The 20,044-nt window shown below is 45.0% G+C and overlaps 1 protein-coding gene across 1 annotated transcript in view; it reads right to left on the minus strand.

The window, feature by feature from the left end:
• Window positions 1-640: 640 nt before the first annotated feature.
• Window positions 641-20,044, minus strand: part of LOC311147283 (disco-interacting protein 2 homolog B-A) — an 86,044-nt gene continuing 66,640 nt past the window's right edge. The window contains exons 18-37 of the mRNA XM_084183967.1: window positions 18,073-18,209; window positions 15,876-15,956; window positions 15,551-15,678; window positions 15,128-15,242; window positions 14,152-14,353; window positions 13,924-14,036; window positions 12,337-12,417; window positions 12,026-12,149; window positions 11,665-11,786; window positions 11,353-11,464; window positions 11,013-11,122; window positions 10,591-10,721; window positions 10,196-10,364; window positions 9,870-10,040; window positions 9,640-9,701; window positions 9,457-9,514; window positions 8,767-8,841; window positions 5,873-6,047; window positions 4,951-5,074; window positions 641-2,605 (exon numbers count right to left, since the gene is read on the minus strand). Coding sequence (XP_084040093.1) covers window positions 2,353-2,605; window positions 4,951-5,074; window positions 5,873-6,047; window positions 8,767-8,841; window positions 9,457-9,514; window positions 9,640-9,701; window positions 9,870-10,040; window positions 10,196-10,364; window positions 10,591-10,721; window positions 11,013-11,122; window positions 11,353-11,464; window positions 11,665-11,786; window positions 12,026-12,149; window positions 12,337-12,417; window positions 13,924-14,036; window positions 14,152-14,353; window positions 15,128-15,242; window positions 15,551-15,678; window positions 15,876-15,956; window positions 18,073-18,209 — 2,543 coding nt within the window. The 3' untranslated portion in view covers window positions 641-2,352. The remainder of the gene's footprint in view (window positions 2,606-4,950; window positions 5,075-5,872; window positions 6,048-8,766; window positions 8,842-9,456; window positions 9,515-9,639; window positions 9,702-9,869; window positions 10,041-10,195; window positions 10,365-10,590; window positions 10,722-11,012; window positions 11,123-11,352; window positions 11,465-11,664; window positions 11,787-12,025; window positions 12,150-12,336; window positions 12,418-13,923; window positions 14,037-14,151; window positions 14,354-15,127; window positions 15,243-15,550; window positions 15,679-15,875; window positions 15,957-18,072; window positions 18,210-20,044) is intronic.

Below are 20,044 nucleotides of genomic sequence, written 5' to 3' on the forward strand. Positions count from 1 at the left end.
TTGCTGCAGGAGGGACTGGTCCACTTCACAAAATAGATGGCATCATGAGGAAGGAAAATTATGTGGATATACAGTGGGGGAAAAAAGTATTTAGTCAGCCACATCTCAAGACATCAGTCAGGAAGTTAAAGCTTGGTCGCAAATGGGTCTTCCAAATGGACAATGACCCCAAGCATACTTCCAAAGTTGTGGCAAAATGGCTTAAGGACAACAAAGTCAAGGTATTGGAGTGGCCATCACAAAGCCCTGACCTCAATCCTATAGAAAATGTGTTGGCAGAACTGAAAAAGCTTGTGCGAGCAAGGAGGCCTACAAACCTGACTCAGGAGGAATGGGCCAAAATTCACCCAACTTATTGTGGGAAGCTTGTGGAAGGCTACCCGAAATGTTTGACCCAAGTTAAACAATTTAAAGGCAATGCTACCAAATACTAATTGAGTGTATGTAAACTTCTGACCCACTGGGAATGTGATGAAATAAATAAAAGCTGAAATAAATCATTCTCTCTACTATTATTCTGACATTTCACATTCTTAAAATAAAGTGGTGATCCTAACTGACCTAAGACAGGGAATTTCTACTAGGATTAAATGTCAGGAATTGTGAAAAACTGAGTTTAAATGTATTTGGCTAAGGTGTATGTAAACTTCCGACTTCAATTGTAAATGTGATATCAGTTTTTTTATTTTTTAATAAATTAGCACATTTTCAAATTTTCTTTACATGATCGATGAGATAACTCTCATGGAACGATTCCCGCTCATACATCAAGGACTTGGAATATTGTCCCCAAAATAAACACTGCTTGTCTGTTTTGTTGTGCGAGTTTGCTGCTGGTATGTTTATGCTGAACATCTTTTTCATTCCATACCAATGACAAGTGTGTTTTAAAAGCAAATTATTCTAGTACGTCTGAAAGCTTGTAGTACACATAGCAGTAAAGGGTTAAAAACAAACCTAGATGGATGGGACGGAAACGTAAGATGACCGACCAATCACAGCTCTGCAGTAAGTACAGGTACTGAGTGGTATTGTATTGATTGTAATATTGTTTAGTTCTTCTTCTGCATTTCTTGATGAAAAATGGAAGTGAGTAGAGGAGGTCACATTCTCCCATCGACTATCCAGGGGACACATAGACTACCCTATTCCCTATTTAGTGGCCTACTTTTGTCCAAGGCCCATAGGGTAGTGCACTATATAGGGAATAGGGTGCCATTTGGGACGCACAATACGCCTGGTCCCAGATCTGTTTGCATGGTCTTTCCAACTCCGACGGTCATTGTCACATGAGGAGTTGGCAAGACAGTACAAACAGATCTGGGACCAGGTAGGAGAGACAGGAGAGATTATGGAAGGACAAGGAAAGATTAAAGTGCATGGGGGAAGCTTCCAGTTCGTCACGTTGGTGCCACGGTCCTATCCTGATCAACATGACGGACTGTGGACCATTCAGTAGAGGAGCAAGCAGGGTACAGGCTGAACCAGGGAATGGATTGAGATGAGAAACAAATGTCTACTCCGTTTTTGTCTTCTATAAAACAAGATCAACAATCATCATGTCTGGGGATAAAAATCATTGATCAGTAGCAGTCGGGGAGAGAAGAGGGGAGAGACAGTGAATGTGGGTATTGGCAAACATCTTCTTGATAGGTGGACCCAAGTGTCAATCAAAGAGGAGGAACCAATCATCTTCCTACTCTGTCAGAGGGAGGCGGGGAGTGGTTGGATAAGCACCAGTAAGAAGCAGCAAAACCTCATGCAGACGGACGTGCTGTAATTTCACTCCCATCCACAACCTTAATAAATACAGTCTCTGTTTCATAGAGAGTAGACTCTGGCCGAGAGAGAAAGAACACTGGGGCAGGAGTTACTGTAACAGGGTGGCTAAATCAAGTCCAAGCCAATCCACCAATGCCACTTCCTGCCCTGCCACCCTGTCCCACTGCCAGATGAGTGTGTGAGGTCCGTTCTCGGGAGGAGCAGTCCACCCACCACCCCCCTCTCTGTGTCCAGCGACTCCCTCTCAGAGCCTCTATACCCTAGCCTCCATCCTAGTGGATCCCCATAGCCATCCTACATCCCAGTGGATCCCCATAGCCATCCTACACCCCAGTGGATCCCCATAGCCATCCTACACCCCAGTGGATCCCCATAGCCATCTTACACCCCAGTGGATCCCCATAGCCAGCCTACACCCCAGTGGATCCCCATAGCCAGCCTACAACCCAGTGGATCCCCATAGCCATCCTACACCCCAGTGGATCCCCATAGCCATCCTACACCCCAGTGGATCCCCATAGCCAGCCTACACCCCAGTGTGTATGGGGCCTGGGCCCCCCTCCTCACATCTCACATGTTATAGGCCACGTAGATGGGGTCCAGCTGGTCGGCCAGGAACGAGTCCCGGAGGTGCATCCTCTGCTTCTCTCCCCGAGAGTTGATGGGTATGACCCCCGGGTCAACGATGACCACCACACCCACAATCAGGTGGTGCTCCTCCAGAACCACGTTGGTCACCAAAGGCACCAGGTCCAGTGCCTCCTGCTCCGACCCGGCCAGCTCTGCCACTACCACCAGGAGGTTGGTCCACGTGAACACAGCACTGTGGAGAGAGAGAGAGACAGTCACCCATCAAGTTAACATTCAGTGGTCCATGTGAATACAGCACTGTGGAGAGAGAGAGAGACCGAGAGAGAGAGACAGTCACCCATCAAGTTAACATTCAGCCGTCCACGTGAACATAGGACTTTGGAGAGAGAGAGAGACAGTCACTCATCAAGTTAACATTCAGCGGTCCATGTGAACACAGCACTGTGGAGAGAGAGAGACAGTCACCCATCAAGTTAACATTCAGCCGTCCACGTGAACATAGCACTGTGGAGAGAGAGAGAGAGAGAGAGAGAGAGAGAGACAGTCACCCATCAAGTTAACATTCAGCCGTCCACGTGAACATAGCACTGTGGAGAGAGAGAGAGAGAGAGAGAGAGAGAGAGAGAGAGACAGTCACCCATCAAGTTAACATTCAGTTGTAAGTCGCTCTGGATAAGAGCGTCTGCTAAATGACGTAAATGTAATGTAAATGGTCCATGTGAATACAGCACTGTGGAGAGAGAGAGAGACCGAGAGAGAGAGACAGTCACCCATCAAGTTAACATTCAGTGGTCCATGTGAACACAGCACTGTGGAGAGAGAGAGAGACAGTCACCCATCAAGTTCAACATTCAACTGGTTCCAATGGTTCAGTGGGTTAGAGCACGGTGTACCCTTCCAGTTCTTACTCATCACCAAGGAAACCAAGCATGTGGGTTTATACTAGATACAGTATATGTCACTGTCAAATACAGCTCTGGGAGAGAGACCACAACAGCCATATCATGTTACAATACACCTAGTGAAGCATATACAGTACCAGTCAAAAGTTTGGACACACCTACTCATTCAAGGGTTTTTCTTTATTTTCTACATTGTAGAATAATAGTGAAGACATCAAAACTATGAAATAACACATATGGAATCATGTAGTAAACAAAAAAGTGTTAAACAAATCAAAGTATATTTTATATTTGAGAATCTTCAAATAGCCACCCTTTGCCTTGATGACAGCTTTGCACACTCTTGGCATTCTCTCAATCAGCTTCACATGGAATGCTTTTCCAACAGTCTTGAAGGAGTTCCCTCATATGCTGAGCACTTTTTGGATGCTTTTCCTTCACTCTGCCGTCCGACTCACCCCAAACCATCTCAATTGGGTTGAGGTCAGGGGATTGTGGAGGCCAGGTCATCTGATGCAGCACTCCATCACTCTTCTTCTTGGTAAAATAGCCCTTACACGGCCTGGAGGTGTGTTGGGTCATTGTCCTGTTGAAAAACAAATTATAGTCCCACTAAGCCCAAACCAGATGGGATGGCGTATCGCTGTAGAAATCTGTGGTAGCCATGCTGGTTAAGTGTGCCTTGAATTCTAAATAAATCACAGACAGTGTCTCCAGCAAAGCACCCCCACACCATAACACCTCCTCCTCCATACTTTATGGTGGGAAATACACATGCGGAGATCATCTGTTCACCCACACCGCGTCTCACAAAGACACGGCGGTTGGAACCCAAAATCTCAAATTTGGACTCCAGACCAAAGGATTTCCACCGGTCTAATGTCCATTGGTGTCCTTTAGTAGTGATTTCTTTGCAGCAAATCCATGAAGGCCTGGTTCACACAGTCCCCTCTGAACAGTTGATGTTGAGATGGGTCTGTTACAATTTCTGAGGCTGGTAACTCTAATGAACTTATCCTCTGCAGCAGAGGTAACTCTGGGTCTTCCATTCCTGTCGTGGTCCTCATGAGAGCCAGTTTCATCATAGCGCTTGATGGTTTTTGCGACTGCACTTGAAGAAACTTTAAAAGTTCTTGACATTTTCCATATTGACTGACCTTCATGTCTTAAAGTAATGATGGACTGTCGTTTCTCTTTGCTTATTTGAGCTGTTCTTGCCATAATATGGACTTGGTCTTTTACCAAATAGGGATATCTTCTGTATACCCCCCCTACCTTGTCACAACACAACTGATTGGCTGAAACGCATTAAGAAGGTAAGAAATTCCACAAATTAACTTTTAAGAAGGCACACCTGTTAATTGAACTGCATTCCAGGTGACTACCTCATGATGCTGGTTGAGAGAATGCCAAGAGCGTGCAAAGCTGTCATCAAGGCAAAGGGTGGCTATTTGAAGAATCTCAAATATTTTTTGATTTGTTTAACACTTTTTTGGTTACTACATGATTCCATATGTGTTATTTCATAGTGTTGATGTCATCACTATTATTCTACAATGTAGAAAATAGTACAAATAAAGAATACCCTGGAATGAGTAGGTGTGTCCAAACTTTAGACTGGTACTGTATGTACAGTGTGTGTTTGAGCAGACAACAGAACAGACTGGTGTATCACCTCTCAGCAATGCTGCGGTGTGCCCGGGACACAGAGGTCTCGATGTCGATGGGGTGGTATCGAAGCCCCCTGAGCTCCAGCGTCTCATCCAGCTGGCCCACCACAAACAGAGCGTCGTGACGATCTGAAGGGAAGGCAGACGGATCAGGAGAGAAAATAGATAGTCATCAACACAGACTGCTTAGAAACCCAACATCCAATGGAGCCGTTTTTATCTCAATATCAAAAAATTTCCGGGTAACAATTAAGTACCTTAATGTGATTGCTTTCAATTAAAATTGTAAAAAATTAACAAAAATAGCTTCATAGCAAAGAGCAATTTCCCAAGCAAGAACTTAGCTAAGACTGTCTGGGAGTGGTCTGAGTTGGGAGGGGATAAGTGAAAACTAGCCGTTATTGGCAGACCGGTTTGGAGCTCTCTTTCTTATTGGTCTATGAACCAATTTACCGCCTAGTGATGTCACCAGGCAGGCCAAAGCTCCATCCCAACAAAACAGGCTGAAATTTCAGGCGATCTTTTCAAACAGCTCTTACACTAAAAGGGCATTATCATCATTTTCACAATTTCACAGTATTATACCAACCTCATTCACTGCACCTATCTAGTGTATGTGACAATAAAATAAAATAAATTTACAAGAAACACAGGAAAATCACATTTTTGACTGCACTGGGCCTTTAAAAATCAGGTTGGTTTGAAAGCACAATCTACCCCCTTTCACCTGCATAAATGACATTAGGTGAGATGATCCTAAAACAGAATGAACATGCCTTGTACAACTAAACAGAACAACTCTTCAGATTGGTTTGGTGTAGCAACCGCTGGGGGTGAGAATGACCACAAACCCAAGAAAGATATCTCACTTGGGAGAGTCCATAACATGCTAAATGCTAGGATGGTTACATTATAAGAGTCCCTAACCTCCAGTGGCACCCAGTAGCTCTGTCCTCTTGACGAAACCCAAGTATCCTGTCCTGGCCCACAGGGTGTGGGGCTCCCCGAAGCTCAGCCGCGTGTTGAAATGGTCCGCCTGCAAGCTCTCCTCTCCATAGATGGTGTAGTAACCACTGGAACTGTGGGGGCTCTGAACCCAGATCTAAACAGAGAGTGAGAGGGTTTCATCATCCTCTGCATCAGATATGGGCAACTGGTGGTCCCCCTTTTGAAGGCCCTCAGAACAATTCCAAACAAATAAAGAAATAATTGTTTATGTCTTTATATACAGTACCAGTCAAATGTTTGGACACGCCTACTCATTCAAGGATTTTTCTTTATTTTTACTATTTTCTACATTGTAGAATAATAGTGAAGACATCAAAACTATGAAATAACACATATGGAATCATGTAGTAACCAAAAAAGTGTTAAACAAATCAAAATATATTTGAGATTTGAGATTCTTCAAAGTAGCCACCCTTTGCCTTGATGACAGCTTTGCACACTCTTGGCATTCTCTCAACAAGCTTCATGAGGTAGACACCTGGAATACATTTCAATTAACAGGTGTGCCTTCTTAAAAGTTAATTTGTGGAATTTCTTTCCTTCTTAATGTGTTTGAGCCAAATCAGTTGTGTTGTGATAAGGTAGATATCCCTATTTGGTAAAAGACCAAGTCCATATTATGGCAAGAACAGCTCAAATAAGCAAAGAAAAACGACAGTCCATCATTACTTTAAGACATGAAGGTCAGTCAATCTGGAAAATGTCAAGAACTTTGAAAGTTTCTTCAAGTGCAGTCCCAAAAACCATCATGCGCTATGATGAAACTGGCTCTCATGAGGACCGCCACAGGAATGGAAGACCCAGAGTTACCTCTGCTGCAGAGGATAAGTTCATCTGCACCTCAGATTGCAGCCCAAATAAATGCTTCACAGAGTTCAAGTAACAGACACATCTCAACATCAACTGTTCAGATGAGACTGCGTGAATCAGGCCTTCATGGTCAAATTGCTGCAAAGAAACCACTACTAAAGGACACCAATAAGAAGAAGAGACTTGCTTGGGCCAAGAAACACGAGCAATGGGCAGTGGAAATCTGTCCTTTGGTCTGATGAGTCCAAATATGAGTTTTTGATTCCAACCGCCGTGTCTTTGTGAGATGCAGAGTAGGTTAACGGATGATCCCCGCATGTGTGGTTCCCACCGTGAAGCATGGAGGAGGAGTTGTGATGGTGCTTTGCTGGTGACACTGTCAGTGATTTATTTAGAATTCAAGGCACACTTAACCAGCATGGCTACCACAGCATTCTGCAGCGATACGCCATCCCATCTGGTTTGGGCTTAGTGGGACTATCATTTGTTTTTCAACAGGACAATGACCCAACACACCTCCAGGCTGTGTAAGGGCTATTTGACCAAGGAGGAGAGTGATGGAGTGCTGCATCAGATGACCTGGCCTCCACAATCCCCCGACCTCAACCCAATTGAGATGGTTAAGGATGAGTTAGACCGTAGAGTGAAGGAAAAGCAGCCAACAAGTGCTCAGCATATGTGGGAACTCCTTCAAGACTGTTGGAAAAGCATTCCAGGTGAAGCTGGTTGAGAGAATGCCAAGAGTGTGCAAAGCTGTCTTCAAGGCAAAGGGTGGCTATTTGAAGAATCTCAAATATAAAATACATTTTGATTTATTTAACACTTTTTTGGTTACTACATGATTCCATATGTGTTATTTCATAGTTTTGATGTCGTCACTATTATTCTACAATGTAGAAAATAGTAAAAATAAAGACAAACCCTTGAATGAGTAGGTGTCCAAACTTTTGACTGGTACTGTATATATACAAATAATACTAATTGGAACTCCGTCGAGGTCTCAACTTCCTGTTGATAGTTAGAATAGTAGAATACACAAGGTGCAATTTCGAAATTTGGTTGTGCATCAGCAATTTTTCCTCATGTCAGTCACTGATAGTCAGTCAATTAGCCCAAGTAAGCTAAAAAAATAAATAATTGCTAAGTTAGCTGGCAGCTAAACTATCTAAACTTAGTAATCATGATCGAATTACCGACCAGGGGCCCCCCATTGATTTAGTTAGTCTCATATTGCAAACATTTCTCTCCACCCGATGGCATAATGTGTAGAATAGCAGGTGAAAGCTATGATCCCTTATTGATGTCACTTGTTAAATCCACTTCAATCAGTGTAGATGAAGGGGAGGAGACAGTTTAAAGAAGGATTTTTAAGCCTTCAGACAATTGAGACGTGGATTGTGTATGTGTGCCATTCAGAGGGTGAATGGGCAAGACAAGATGGAAGTGCATTTGAATGGGGTATGGTAGTAGGTGCCAGGCACACCGGTTTGTGTCAAGAACTGCAATGCTGCTGGGTTTTTCACGCTCAACAGTTTCCTGTGTGTATCGAGAATGGTCCACCACCCAAAGGACATCCAGCCAACTTGACACAACTGTGGGAAGCATTGGATTCAACATTGGCCAGCATCCCTGTGGAACGCTTTCGACCCCTTGTAGAGTCCATGCCCCGACGAATTGAGGATGTTCTGAGGGCAAATGGGGGGGTGCAACTCAATATTAGGAAGGTGTTCCTAATGTTTGGTATACTCAGTGTATCGTGTAGTAGCCAGGGGCTCTGAGCCCAGATCTGAAGAACAGAAGAGACAGTCATTAACCAGGGTGAGAGATAGAGAAAGACAACAGGCTAAATATATTGAGTAGGTCGTAGTAGAGCAAGGTGATGGGGTTAAATGATTGTAGAGTACAAAAGGAGAAGTCTTCGCTACAATAGTCTCACAGCAAACCCCTTTCAACTTGACCATACATCCCCACCACCTGGTCCTCTGTGGTGTCTGCACACTCACCTCTCCTAGATGAGAGTCCCCCAGCGGACCTCTGGTCTCTGGGTTCACGATGATCACCCTCACCCCTGGAAGAATCTGCAGACAGGGAGATAAGGTTTAGTTGACAACCCACTGACACAAGAAGAAGTTTCACTAGAGGCAAGAGGTCAAAACACAGTCTAAAGGCTTCCTCATACATAGGTTTGGTTTGCTCCTAGCAGAACTCGGCTAGGCGAAGCAACCGTCTGTGCTCTCATACTCCCTAAAGACCGTCGCTTGAAAAACAGCAATATTACTGTTGTTTATCCCTCTTGAGCCACCGTAGCAACAACTTAACCAGAAACACTCCCTCAAAATAGTCCAAATTAATCTAAGATAAATCAAGAAATCTGTCATTAATTTTGAAGGTCTTAGTCATTAAGATGTTTGGTGCAGTATTTCTCAAGTGAAACAATTTGCATGAAAATTAGTTGTCTCTTGTTGAGTGACAACAAACACTTCATGTTCCCACTCCTACTAGGAGTAGTACTGTTGAACAATCATAGACGAAGGGGATTAGACTTCGGCTACCGAACTTCGACTTGCCTCACGAACAGCCCAAAAAAATACTGCCGAAGACCAAAACGTCACAAAATGTCATAATATATGAGTGAACTGTTTAGACTGAGAAGCACACGGTAAGCTTTAGTCATCTCAGTGCCATTTGCTTACAGTGCCTGACTCCATGAGGGGAAGACTCTGGGGGGCTCCTCGCTCCACCAACCTCACCCTGGAAAACACAGACAGACAGACTGACTGTCTCCATTCTCTGCAGTGCGGTTATACATGACCATGTGACCTGACCAGGAAAAACCCTGGGTAAAAACCTTAGTGATGTCCGCTAGCTATCCTTACCTGTCATGGCGGAGGGACTTCATGTCTACATAGACGGTGGAGGGGTCTGGTCCAGCAGTACCCTTGCAGAGAAACAGAAAGGGAAGTTAGTGATTGTTCATCTAAAAAGTCAAAATGAGTCACCATCATCGTTGTTTAGATCCAGCTGTGTGTGTGTGTGTGTGTGTATGCATGTTTTGCGACTACCTGCATGTGTTTGTGCGTGCGTGCCTGTGTGTGCTGGGGCCCACCTGCAAGCAGATGGCTAGGTTGACCCTGGATCCGAAAGCTGTGTTGACAGCGCGGGGGGAGAGGCCCAGGTCTTTAAACAGCTTGGAGAAGGACTGGGTCAGGACCAGCCGGGGACGCTCCTCTGCTATCACCACACAGCTCCTCACACATGACAGGTTCACACCCCGCGCCTGCACACACAAAGGGTGGAGACTCCTAGACATTACACTTACCACCAGCCTCCTCTGGTGTGTGTACAGGATACAGTTGACAGATTTCTGATTCTGGAACCAACACATTTCTAGCCATTGGCGGTAGACTGTGTGTGTGTGTGTGTGTTCCTCACCTTGAGAGCGTCGGTCTGTGTACCCAGGCCCTTGGTGCAGAGCTCCATGACAGAGTAGGAGCAGAAGGTGTCTCTGATCTTGTACTGGCTCAGGGTGCTCAGCCACAGAGGTAAGGACATCTCCAACTCCATAGGGGGGATCAGGATGGACTGGTGACCCGAGTACACACTACACACACACAATATATAGAACTTTCTCTAGTCATTACACAATGTAAAAAGCTGCTGTCACTTTTCTGCTCAATAGAGATCAGCCGCATTGCCAACAACACTAGATCACAGAACTACATAGGAGCTACATAGGAGCTACATAGAAGCGGCATAGAGAAGACTGGGCAAGATCAAAGATTACACAAATGTAGGTGAAATCATCGCAGCCCATCTGTGTGTCTTACCTGGAGAGGCACCACTGTACGAAGCCCAGGCCGCAGTAGGGGTCCAGACAGATGGCTATTTGGCGTGAGGAGTAGAGCTCACACTGTAGCTTGATGGAGCGACACAGAGTACTGACCGCTGAGTGGGACATCTGACACACACAGCACAGAGAGACAGAGACAGAGAGATAGAGAGATAGAGACAGAGAGATAGAGAGATAGAGACAGAGAGATAGAGAGACAGAAACAGAGAGAGAGAGAGAGAGACAGAGACAGAGAGAAACAAATGAGAGAGAGAGCCAGACAGAGAGAGAGAGAGAGAGAGAGTGTGAAAGGAGAGAGAAACAAGATGCATTTCAACAGGCAAAATAATGTCTGTGTGATCATTTCTCCTGAGATGGACATAGTATCTAGGTGTGTACATTCTACTGTAATGCCCTTACCTTGACCCCGGTCAGCATGCCTGTGGTGGACACACTGAAGTCCAGGTAGGCCAGCATCTCTGCTGTGGGGGGCTTGTAGAGCTGGGGGGGGCGCCTCCTGGGGAGGTCGTCTAGAAAGGACACCCACAGAGAGAAGGCAAACAGAGTCCATCAGTTAAAAGGAACATCTCCAATGTATTCATTACACATGAAAAATCAACTTGAAACCTCTCTCAAATGACACCCTAGTGACCTAACCCCTGTATAGTGTACACTACCCTATGTGGCTCTGGTCGAAAGTAGTGCACTATTATGTGAAAATAGTGTGTCATGGGTGTCATTTGGGATTTGCCCACAGTACCTGTGTCTATGATAGTGGGCCAGGTCTTGATGTTGACGCTGGCAGCAGCCTCTCTGGACCGGAGGATCCTCATGAGGAGCTGGGTGGTTAGGATACATGCAGCTTTACTCACCTGCAACACACACAGACAAACAGGGAGGAATTTGAAAAAATAATTTCCAAGATAATTTCAGCAGTTACCAAAGTTTTCAGCAGTTAGCAAAGCAGTTACTAAGGTTTTCATAGCACAAACATATGTTTGTGTATTTTGAGGCCTAGCATCTTTCATAAAGCGGTTATGTGAAAACATCTTGGTGGCTGTAGTTGACTCACGTCGATGATCATGCGGACGGTGGGCAGAGTAGCAGCCAGGTTCTGGGGGTGAGGGGGCCGCACTGTTACAGGGATCAACCCCGCATACAGACAGCCATAGAACGCAGCTATCAGATCAATGCCTGGTGAGAGAGAGGGAGGGAGGGAGGGAGGGAGGGAGGGAGGGAGAGGAGACAAAGAGAGAGAAAGGAAGAAGGGTGGGGGAGGAGACCGAGGGAGAGGGGAGGACTGTTAACAATAGCATTTAACTGACTATTCTAAGGCTAAAATTGTATAGGTGAGGATGGGCAGCCATAGTAGCTATAGGTGTGAAGTGTGTGTGTGTGTGTGTGTGTGTGTGTGTGTTGATCATTCAATTTACCAGGGGGGTATAGCAGCACCACGTTGTCTCCAGTGTTGAGGCCTCCTCTCTCCATCAGGGCTGAGGTTATCTTCTCTGCTCTCTTATGCAGCTGAACACATGTGGCTGTGCACACTGCTGCCCCCTGGAAGACAGAGGTGGTAAGACACGGCTGTATTAGCCCACTCAGCTAAAGCCTAGGCCCTAGGCATTAGCTAGGGTAGCCAACGCAAATCTTAGGCAAGGTTACTCATCACCACCTCCACAGTCATATGTTAAAACATACAGGCGCATAAGAAATGGGAATATCTAAAGAGGTGTGACCATGCTACCTTAGCGTTGAGCAGCACATACAGGACATGGTCAGGGTCGCTCTGGGCTCTCCACTGTAGCGCTTCAGACAGGAACTGGTGCTGAGAGGAGAGAGTGTGGGTCAGGCCTTTGAGATTGGGGATAACTACTAGTAATAGGCTCATTCTGGCAAGCAAGGCTAGGGATCCACCCATTAGGGGAGAAGATAACCACAGACTAGTGGACAGAAACAGGACGGCTGGGGAGGGAGTACAATAGCAGGCTTGCAGCACAGTAATAACACACACACACACACACACTAGTATAGTGAGGTTCTGTGTGCTTAGCTGTGTGACTGTACTGCTCATTTCCTCATTCAAGAGGTGCACACCATTGATCTGCTCACGGTTACAGGGGTGCACACCATTGATCTGCTCACGGTTACAGGGGTGCACACCATTGATCTGCTCACGGTTACAGGGGTGCACACCATTGATCTGCTCACGGTTACAGGGGTGCACACCATTGATCTGCTCACGGTTACAGGGGTGCACACCATTGATCTGCTCACGGTTACAGGGGTGCACACCATTGATCTGCTCACGGTTACAGGGGTGCACACCATTGATCTGCTCACAGTTACAGGGGTGCACACCATTGATCTGCTCACAGTTACAGGGGTGCACACCATTGATCTGCTCACGGTTACAGGGGTGCACACCATTGATCTGCTCACGGTTACAGGGGTGCACACCATTGATCTGCTCACAGTTACAGGGGTGCACACCATTGATCTGCTCACGGTTACAGGGGTGCACACCATTGATCTGCTCACGGTTACAGGGGTGCACACCATTGATCTGCTCACGGTTACAGGGGTGCACACCATTGATCTGCTCACAGTTACAGGGGTGCACACCATTGATCTGCTCACAGTTACAGGGGTGCACACCATTGATCTGCTCACGGTTACAGGGGTGCACACCATTGATCTGCTCACGGTTACAGGGGTGCACACCATTGATCTGCTCACGGTTACAGGGGTGCACACCATTGATCTGCTCACAGTTACAGGGGTGCACACCATTGATCTGCTCACGGTTACAGGGGTGCACACCATTGATCTGCTCACGGTTACAGGGGTGCACACCATTGATCTGCTCACAGTTACAGGGGTGCACACCATTGATCTGCTCACAGTTACAGGGGTGCACACCATTGATCTGCTCACAGTTACAGGGGTGCACACCATTGATCTGCTCACAGTTACAGGGGTGCACACCATTGATCTGCTCACAGTTACAGGGGTGCAGACATAATACACAGTCACTGTAATGCAGCACATCTGACAGAAGCAGCCTTACTGTGGCAGGTATGTCTGCTAAACTCTTACCATCGTGGTGGGCCACATACAATGGAGTAGAGACAGAACAACGCTTCTGTTATACGGTAAATACGATTTGGTGAATGCTGGTAAAAGCAGCTGTGACGTGCTCCATTCTTGGTGTTGGTGAGAAGCGAAGACAGACTGTAGAGCTTGTACTGTACTGTCTCTTTCACACCGTAGGGCCGACACCAACCATACCTCTCTGCCCAGTACAGCTTGGCTCGGCTCAGTGGTGTCTTACCTTCCTGACCAGGCCCTCTTCCTCCACCACCCCCAGCTCTCTGCCTGCAGCCTGGGCCATTCTGTTCCCTGCTACCAGGTTACCAACCATGATGGAGGCCGGGCCCACTCCAACTTTAGTACACAGAGGAGAGGAGGGTTAGCGATACACACTTACTACAGTGTCAAATGTCACTGTGTCAGAGATATATACAGTCATTATTAGACAGTCACACACACACACCAGTACCTGGTTGTTTCTGCCGTGGTTTGGGCAGGTTGGTAACACAGGTGTGTGGACAGAGGAGGATGTTACAGGGGTGCAGGTTCCCCTCTAGGAAGTTCTGTTTGGTCTCAGAGATGTGGATCCCTCCCAGGGGGGTCTTGGGTAATGTGTTGGCCGGGACCAGGGCCAGGCAATACAAACCCACCTGGTGGATACTGTCTATGGCCTGTAGAGGAAAACACATGATATACTGTTTATGTGATGCCAGCACTGTATGCACTGCTGTTAGGGGTGCTAGCTATAACAGGGTAATGTGTTGGCCGGGACCAGGGCCAGGCAGTACAGACATATAGAAGACAGAACACACATCATAGGGCCTACTGTTAATGTACTGTCTGATCGCCTTGATGTACTACTACTAACTTAAAGCTGCAATGTGTCAACCAAATTCACATAGAAATGTGAGGTATTGATCTGTCATTCTTATTGAAAGCAAGTCTAAGAAGCATTAGATCTGTTCTATGTGTGCTATTTCTATGCTTCATGTTCTAAAGTTTTGTTTTGGAGTTATTTTACTTTCGGTTCTGTACACCAGCTTCAAAAAGCTGAAAATACAATATTTTGGGTTATGGAAAATATATTTCACAGCGGTTTATATGGTACAATGATTCTCTACACTATACTAGCTTGTTTCGCCACATAAACTGAAATTAGGCAAACTATTAGAGTTTTAGCAACCAGGAAATGGCGGAGCGATTTCTGCATATTGCACCTTTAACCTAAAAAGTGCACACTGATAGATAACTAGAAAGAAACATATGGAGATTGGTTATAAAAGAAAAATGGCGTGGGGTGAGTTGGACAAGTGGAGATAGATGATAAATAGATGGAAGGATAGATAATACTATGTACCTGTAGTAGATATGAGACAATATGTATTCTATCTTTAGCACTGAGATATATATATTTATAGAGGAGAGAACACATGTATATAATGTACCTGTAGGACTCTGCTCATCCACTGGAAGCTGTCCTCTTCACTAGCGTCTGGTCTTTGTTCTGCTACAATCACTATCCTCTCATCATAGAACACCGTTACTGAGAACACAGCGATCCTACACCGGGGAGAGAGAGAGAGTCCGTCAGCAATAACACACACAACCCACAATAACAACCTACTCTTACACCAGAGACCACTGTCACAGAGCACACAGTGATCCTCCCCCCTGGGGAGAGGGAGTGACAAGACAACACGGCACACTCTCACACCATAACACCTCAGCAAAACAGCACAGCACCCCAGAAGGACTGTGGCACTCACCTGTTTTGACAGGCTCCACAGACAATGCACTGTCACACCTTGCCACCACAGCAAAACAAGACTGCAGAACACACGAGAGCGCTGTGCTCCTGACACACTCACCTCCCTCTGTAGACAGTTTTGACAGGCTCCACGGCCAGGGCTGTGGCCACCAAGTCGTCGGCATTGTGTCGTCTACCACTGACCATCAAGAGCCCCTCGTTCTTCCCCACTACAAACACCAGACTGCCCTGTGGAGGGAGGGAGGGAAATAGCACAAGGTCACAAAGCAATGTCACAATTTATTTTCATTCTCTGGACATCAACAGACACAGAGACGCCAAAACTCTATTCTAAATTGACATGTTTTGATGATATAAAGTAGTTGAGCATAGCTTTAGACTGAATAGGTTAGGTAGGGACTGAAATGACTGTCTTTCTATCTTACCGGTCCTACGAAACCCAGCAGGCCAGTCCTAGTGAAGGGGAGCTCTCCTATCGGAGCTCCAGCCTGGTTCACAGGAATAACCTACACAGAGACAGAGGGACACACGTTCAGTTATGGAGGTTACGGCATAATATATTTTATAACGATCATCCTTTCAAACAATCACAATAACAACACGTTTAACTGTCAACACAACTCATCATCTCAGTTTAGAGAGACTATAGAGACCAGAGTTGCAAAGGGAGGAAACTTTCAAAGTTTACCAGTAAACTACCAGAATTATTTTTAACTGGCCCTTTTGGGTACTTCAGATTATCACAGGTGTTTGTAATTATCTCTGGTCCTCTCTCTGGTCTAATCACATGTAAAATATATGAAATAATTAAATAAAATGATTTTAAAATAGAAAATATACTGAACAAAAACATAAACGCAACATGTAAAGTGTTGGTCCCATGTTTCATGAGCTGAAATAAAAGATCCCAGAAATGTTCCATACGCAAAAACAGCTTATTTCTCTCAAATTCTGTGCACAAATTTGTTTACATCCCTGTTTGTGAGCATTTCTCATTTGCCAAGATAATATCAAGAAGCTGATTAAACAGCATGATCATTACACAGGTGCACCTTGTGCTGAAAAAAAAAAAAAAAAGGTGCAGTTTTGTCACACAACGCCACAGATGTCTCAAGTTTTGAGGGAGTGTGCAATTTGCATGCTTACTGCAGGAATGTCCACCAGAACTGTTTCCAGATAATTGAATGCTAATTTCTCTACCATAAGCCACTTTCAATGTCGTTTTAGAGAATTTGGCAGTACGTCCAATCGGCCTGACAACCGCAGACACGTCTACGGCGTTGTGTGGGCGAGTGGTTTGCTGATGTCAACGTTTTGAACAGAGTGCCGCATGCTGGCGGTGGAGTTATGGTATGGGCAGGCATAAGCTTCGGACAACAAACACAATTGCATTTTATCGATGGCAATTTGAATGCACAGAGATACCATGACGACATCCTGAGGCCCATTGTCGTGCCATTCATCCGCCGCCATCACCTCATGTTTCAGCATGATAATGCACGGCCCCATGTCAAAGGACCTGTACAAAATTCCTGGAAGCTGAAAATGTCCCAGTTCTTCCATTGCCTGCATACTCACCTATTAAGCACGTTTGGGATGCTCTGGATCGACATGTACGACAACGTGTTCCAGTTCCTGCCAATATCGAGCAACTTCGCACACAGCCATTGAAGAGGAGTGGGACAACATTCCACAGGCCACAATCAACAGCCTGATCAACTCCATGCGAAGGAGATGAGGCACGCTGCATGAGGCAAATGGCGGTCACACCAGATACTGACTGGTTTTCTGATCCACGCCCCTATCCTTTTTTGTTTTAAGGTATAGTATCTGTGACCAACAGATGCATATCTGTATTCCCAGTCATGTGAAATCCATATGATTTCCTCATATGAACTGTAACTCAGTCAAATCTTAGAAATTGTTGCATGTTGCGTTTAGATTTTTGTTCAGTATAGAATGTCAAAGCTGTAAAACATTACCCTAAATATAAACCATCAACTTAGTGAATACCATTGGTGTTCATTATGAGGGTTTCAGCATGAAATATCCTTTAAATATATATTTTTTTACACACTGTCAAAATGTATTTGTTCTCAATGTTTTTTTGTGTCAAACTGGTGGCAGCTGTAAAAAAAAAAAAAAAAAAAAAAGTAAATAGTGGGAAGAGTTGCAGAGTTAATTGAAAAGAATGCCATTGTTGATTAGATGCTTTTTTAATTAGGCTATTTTCTCTTGAACCATATGGTCTATCCACTAGAAACTCATGGACAATATGGACATGGATCAAATAAATTAATACCATAATATGAATATATAAACGTTATTCAAGCATAAGTTACCAAAAGGTACCATAGATTTCCATAGATTTTCTGTTAATTACCTAAATTACTTTGGTAAATTACTGGTAGCTTTGCAACCCAAATTAGTAATAGACACCACAGGCAACAATGACCACTGAATAATAAAGGTGGGGTAGAGCTTTTAGAAGTGTAATGCTCTGACAGAGGAGTCATGTTCTGAGGTTGATGGCTTCATCCCAGTGTCAGTAGCACTTCACTCCACTGTGAACAGAAATGCAGAAACTTGATGAGAGAGTTCAGTAAACAGTCCTCTCCTCACCTCAAAGGTGTTCTTGGTGACCCCAGGTAGACCATAGTACATGGTTCCTCCAGCCCTGGAGTTCAGCACTATCTCTCCGATCTCATCGGTCTTACAGAGCTGTGGAGGCCCGTCTGGCTTCACGATACACATCAGAGCTGAACCACAAGAGACTATGACATTAGGGCTAAAACACACAAAGCACATTAGAAACCAACTTCCCAAAGAATCTTTGGGTCCATGAGAAGTGCTATATAAAATCGATGTATTATTAACCCATAAGAGTATAAGCCCTGTCTAAGCTGGGGGAGGGGGGTTCTACTAAGCTATATGGAACTGTTTTAAGAAGGTTATACCAAGGATCATTTTGTTATTATTTGATTTTGAAGACCCCTTGAAGTCAAAAAATATATATAGAAAACAATTATCTGATGAACATTTGTATTTGGCCTTGCTTCTATTAGCCCATTCAAAATGCATTGAAAAACAGATACACTACATGGAACAACAGATAGCCCCCCAAAAAATTCTAAAGGAAGTTTGTTCTGAAGTGTCTATCCTATATCTGACAGATATAAGAAAGATTAGGAAACATTATTTATTTGATATGTATTTAACCCCTTATTTTTTTCACTAAAACAGTCTCCATATACAGTGCATTCGGAAAGTATTCAGACCCCTTGATTTTTTCCACATTTTGTTACGTTACAGCATTATTCTAAAACGGATTAAATAAAAAAAATCCTCAGCAATCTACACACAATACCCCATAATGACAAAGTGAAAATAGGTTTTTAGAAATGTTTGCAAATTTATTAAAAATTAAAAACAGAAATACCTTATTTACATAAGTATTCAGACCCTTTGCTATGAGACTCGAAATTCAGCTCAGGTGCATCCTGTTTCCATTGATCATCCTTGAGATGTTTCTACAACTTGATTGGAGTCCACCTGTGGTAAATTCAATTGATTGGACATGATTTGGAAAGGAACACACCTGCCTATATAAAGGTCCCACAGATGACAGATCATGTCAGAGCAAAAACCAAGCCATGAGGTTGAAGGAATTGTCCGTAGAGCTCTGAGACAGGATTGTGTCAAGGCACAGAAGGGTACCAAAACATTTCTGCAGCATTGAAGGTCCCCAAGAACACAGTAGTCTCCATCATTCTTAAATGGAAGTTTGGAACCACCAAGACTTCCTAGAGCTAGCCCCCCGGCCAAACTGAGCAATCGGGGGAGAAGGGCCTTGGTCAGGGAGGTGACCAAGAACCCGATGGTCACTCTGACAGAACTCCAGAGTTCCTCTGTGGAGATGGGAGAAACTTCCACAAGGACAACCATCTCTGCAGCACTCTTTATGGTACAGTGGCCAGACGGAAGCCACTCCTCAGTAAAAGGCACATAACAGCCTGCTTGGAGTTTGCCAAAAGGCACCTAAAGGACTCTCAGACCATGAGAAACAAGATTCTCTGGTCTGATGAAACCAAGATGAAACTATTTGGCCTGAATGCCAAGCGTCACATCTGGAGGAAACCTGGCACAATCCCTACGGTGAAGCATGGTGGTGGCAGCATCATGCTGTGGGGATGTTTTTCAGTGGCAGGGACTGGGAGACTAGTCAGGATCGAGGCAAAGATGAACGGAGCAAAGTACAGAGAGCTCCTTGATGAAAACCTGCTCCAGAGCGCTCAGGACCTCAGACTGGGGCGAAGGTTCACCTTCCAACAAGACAATGATCCTAAGCACACAGCCAAGAAAACGCAGGAGTGGCTTTGGGACAAGTCTCTGAATGTCTTTGAGTGGCACAGCCAGAGCCCGGACTTGAACCCGATCGAACGTCTCTGGAGAGACCTGAAAATAGCTGTGCAGTGACGCTCCCCATCCAACCTGACAGAGCTTGATAGGATCTGCAGAGAAGAATGGGAGAAACTCCCCAAATACAGGTGTGCCAAGCTTGTAGCGCAATACCCAAGAAGACTCAAGGCTGTAA

This window comes from Coregonus lavaretus (assembly GCF_964263955.1).
Source record: "Coregonus lavaretus genome assembly, chromosome: 20".
In the NCBI taxonomy this organism is placed as follows: domain Eukaryota; kingdom Metazoa; phylum Chordata; class Actinopteri; order Salmoniformes; family Salmonidae; genus Coregonus; species Coregonus lavaretus.